Source organism: Austrofundulus limnaeus, unplaced genomic scaffold (genome assembly GCF_001266775.1).
Source record: "Austrofundulus limnaeus strain Quisiro unplaced genomic scaffold, Austrofundulus_limnaeus-1.0 Scaffold1762, whole genome shotgun sequence".
Taxonomy (NCBI): Eukaryota; Metazoa; Chordata; class Actinopteri; order Cyprinodontiformes; family Rivulidae; genus Austrofundulus; species Austrofundulus limnaeus.
The window spans coordinates 1-4,365 of record NW_013954164.1 but is presented as its reverse complement, the minus strand read 5'-3'; the positions used below and the strand labels follow the sequence as shown (position 1 = coordinate 4,365).

The window sequence follows — 4,365 nt, the reverse complement described above, 5'->3', positions numbered from 1 at the left end:
TCACAGTGATTGTGAAGCGTCACAGTGATTGTGAAGCGTCACAGTGATTGTGAAGCGTCACAGTGATTGTGAAGCGTCACAGTGATTGTGAAGCGTCACAGTGATTGTGAAGCATCACAGTGATTGTGAAGCCTCACAGTGATTGTGAAGCGTCACACAGTGATTGTGAATCCTCACAGTGATTGTGAAGCGTCACACATTGATTATGAAGCGTCACACAGTGATTGTGAAGCCTCACAGTGATTGTGAAGTCTCACAGTGATTGTGAAGCCTCACAGTGATTGTGAAGCGTCACACAGTGATTGTGAAGCCTCACAGTGATTGTGAAGCCTCACAGTGATTGTGAAGCCTCACAGTGATTGTGAAACGTCACACAGTGATTGTGAAGCCTCACAGTGATTGTGAAGCCTCACAGTGATTGTGAAGCGTCACAGTTAGTGTTCTCTGTAGGTTGGAGATTTCCTCTGATAACACTGATTTACAGGAAACCCTCAGAGCAGCTGCTACACAACGGAGAGGAAAACACATTTTGTTTTGCCTCTCCGTGTTCCTGTGAACAACAACACACCCTTTTGTTTGAACGTGATGAAGGGAAGTTCCCGCCGGAATGAGTCATCCTCCACAACTTCATCATCACTCTGTGGCAAAACAATGAAGAAGTGAGAATTCTGACATTTTCCTGCATCTCTGACAGCTGGGGCGCTTCACTAAAGAGGGCCAGCTGTTCCTGGGTCCTCTGGGGAGCACCGGCGAGGACACCCGCTGCGTGGTGGACGATCAGGTCAGCAGCTTCCCGCAGCTCCTGAACTGTGACAAGGTGACCAGCGTGAAGCAGAAGACCTGGAGCTTCTCTCAGGTGAGGAGGAGGAAAGAAATCCTGCTGGGTTTCTGGAAGGTCAGAGGTCAGTCTTCCTGATAACAAATAATGTTTCAAACAACGAATTATCTTTTGTGGAGATTTATTACATGTGGCTCCAAAAACACAAACAGGAAGTTTATATTTGATTGGTGCAGATTTGGACCTATGAGCCAATCAGCATCTGGGAAATGCTCATGATAGAAGTTTGTGCGATTGGACATGTTTTAATAACATCAGGTTTGATAGGTGCTCTTTACAATCAGTAACATTTTTAAATGTTATATTTAGCACAGCTTTTAGTAGCTGAAGTTTTCCCCTCAAACCAATATACATGCTAGTTGCTAGCCTCTCTAATGCTAACACCAGCTTATCCATGCTAGTCGCTAGCCTRTCRYATGCTAACACCAGCTTATCCATGCTAGTCGCTAGCCTCTCTGATGCTAACGCCAGCTTATCCATGCTAGTCGCTAGCCTCTCTGATGCTAATGCCAGCTTATTCATGCTAGTCACTAGCCTCTTCAATGCTAACACCAGCTTATCCATGCTAGTTGCTAGCCTCTCTGATGCTAACACCAGCTTATCCATGCTAGTTGCTAGCCTCTCTGATGCTAACACCAGCTTATCCATGCTAGTCACTAGCCTCTATGATGCTAACACCAGCTTATCCATGCTAGTCACTAGCCTCTTCAATGCTAACACCAGCTTATCCTTGCTAGTTGCTAGCCTCGCTGATGCTAACATCAGCTTATCCTTGCTAGTCGCTAGCCTCGCTGATGCTAAATTATTTCTTTGTATTTTAATTGAGTTGTACAGGTTATAACTCACATTAAAGGTGGAAAAGATTCTGAAATGTTTTAAAAACCTGTCATTTAACAGGTGTGTGGATTTTTTCTATCCACTGTCTGTTTCCTCAAAATTAGAACTCAATATTTAATATTTTGGAACCTTTTATGAGTCGTAACAAAATGAACTAAAGGGTTTTATGTACCGTCCAGCTCATTAGCTCATCTTCAGTTTTGGTTAATAATCTTATAATGTTCATTTCTGTGTTCAGAGCAGGAGAGAGTGAAATAAACCTGTAGAAGCTGACGGTTCTGTTTCCTCCTCCTGCAGAACGACGCCATCATAAACCGAGCCACGGGCCGGTGCCTGGAGGTGGTGCCGGCTAACGTTTACTTCGGCCACCTGCTGGTCCTGCAGCCCTGCTCCGGTCAGAGGTGGACCATCAAGAACGCCATGAAGCAATAATGAAGGGAGCAGGCAGTTCCCCTGGACTCTGGTTGGACCACATGGGTCACGTGACCTCACAGCGTGAGGCTCCGAGGAACGAGTTTTATTTTGAAAGGTTCAGTTATGGACAACTTTTTTTTTTTTTTTGCTAAGTGAAGATTTAAAACTAGAAATGACGCATGAGGACTGTTTCTCAGATGTTCTTGTTTGTGCCATTTTTCTCCAGTGTTTTTAAGTTTTATGTCTCATTTAGAGAAGATTTTCAACATTTCTCTCATCAGAATATCTGCAATATTTCATCCTCTCTCATGTCTTATAAGATGCAAAAAAACACAACAACATGGAGTTAACATGTCGACCTGCACTGAGCAGAAACACGAATTGTTTGTGTAAAAAATAAAACAAAGTTGTAATTTAAGAAATAACCCTTAAAGATTTTTATTTTTTCTTCCTTCAGAAGTTTAAACCCTGTAAATGTTTATCGTTTTAAAAATAAGGCACGGTTTGTGAATTTTGAAGCCTATTTTTTAGCAGCCGTCGTAAAAAAAAGTCGCAAAAAAATAAATAATAATTAAATAAAAATGTTTCATGGCCAACAGGGCTCCAGAGATAAACCCTGTTTCTGCACGTCACAGATTCTCTGTTTCAACCTGAAGCGTTTCGTAGCACGACTCTGAGGTGAAGCTAACGCTAACAGAACGCTGACTCAGCACTTCTCTGGACTCAAACTGCTGAGTCGGGGTCAGGTGGGAGGCTGACGTGCTGACAATGGTGGAACACCGACAAGCATGTGAAGTTCAATAAACTGTGTTTTTGGTTAAACTTTGTCGCTCCTCAGATTCTCTTCCAATAAACAGTTTCCTGTTTTCAAAACAAACATTTATTTACAATCTGAAGGTGCATATTTAACGTTTCTGCTTCATACGTGTGTTAGCTAAATGTCTCATGAATAAGTAATCGTCTAAAATTTAATGTCTTTTCTCGTCACCTTGATTCAAGATGGCCGCCACAGCTGATCTTCATAAACAAACTCAGTCAGTTTTACGGATATTGAGATTAAATCTGGTGGTCAACTCAAGGTCCACGGGCCAAATGAGGACCGCCGTGGCATTTTCTGTGGCTCACGAGAAGTGGAAAAACAAAAAACCTACATCTCTCACATGTTGATTATTTTACTTGTTTTTTATTAGCTTTTTCATTATATTGAAAATCATTAGCAAACCAATTAGCTTCCGCTAAATTAGGTTTTGCTGACTTTAAGCTAGCTAACAAGCTAACAACAAGTTTGTGTCTCACCGGTTTTTGAAGGAGACGAAGATGTGACAGACTGAGTGATGTTAGCAGTTAGTGTTACCTGCTGCTACTTTTTACTTGTTTAGCGTTCGCTTCTGCATTTTTTCACATTTACCATTAGCAAAACTAACTTTTTAGATAGCAGATAATGACTTTGCGATGCTAACTTTTAGTTGTGCCCACCAGTAGCAGCTACTCATCATGAATCAATAGTGAGTTGAACTCTCTTACTTTTACTTTAAATTTATTTATTTCACATGTAGTCAGTCGTACACGTAGCGCTTTTCAGTGTTTATAAGACAACCTGTTAAAACGCTGTTTCTTTGCAGGAAATACCAGGTAGAGCTCAGTTAGTGTTTGTTAGCAGGACTCAGCTGTAGCAGTAAGAAGAGGAACGTGACGTTTCCTGTTTAGTTGAAGTAAATCATGAAACATCTCAATAATCTCAGTCTAAATCTCTGCCATGAAAGGTGAAATGCTGGATTTTATTTTTTATGCTTTGACTTATAAACGCGGCACAAAAAGTGAGTAAATGTGTTGATTAGTGATTATACTAAAACGTTTTGGTAATAAACTTTAATAGTGTTGAAAAGTCTTTATTTCCATTAAGTGGAGCCAGATTTGTTGTTCTCTGCCAAACAGTTTGTTCTGATCAGGTTGTTGTGGCTGCGTATGGTTCTTCCACATGCTGCTGACGCCACTGTGGGCTAAAATAATTGTTAAACTGCTAAAAATGTTTAGTTTATTCAGATTTTAAACATCCAGTTCATTAACGGCTCGTATTAAAAATCAAAGCTGAATATTTGACAAGTTTTTCTTGGGGAAAACCAACAAATCTTTCTCTAATTTAGAGGAAATAAACAGATTTATTTCTAACAACTAATCAACCAAAAACTAGTTTCTTAACTTTTTCTGCTGAGTTTATGTTTCAAATTAATTAAAATGTAGAAAAATATCTTTGGACGATTCAACCTTTACAGAAA

General features: G+C 40.3%; 1 protein-coding gene across 2 annotated transcripts in view; it reads left to right on the top strand.

Moving 5' to 3' along the window:
* Window positions 1–2,966, top strand: part of galnt17 (polypeptide N-acetylgalactosaminyltransferase 17) — a 35,283-nt gene extending 32,317 nt beyond the window's left edge. The window contains exons 10-11 of one of the 2 annotated variants that reach the window (XM_014033517.1): window positions 695–856; window positions 1,973–2,966. In XM_014033517.1, the coding sequence (XP_013888971.1) occupies window positions 695–856; window positions 1,973–2,107 (297 nt within the window). In that variant the 3' untranslated portion in view covers window positions 2,108–2,966. Of the gene's footprint in view, window positions 1–694; window positions 903–1,972 lie in introns of both variants that reach the window. The other variant, XM_014033518.1, reaches the window with a different exon arrangement.
* The last annotated feature ends 1,399 nt before the right edge of the window (window positions 2,967–4,365 follow it).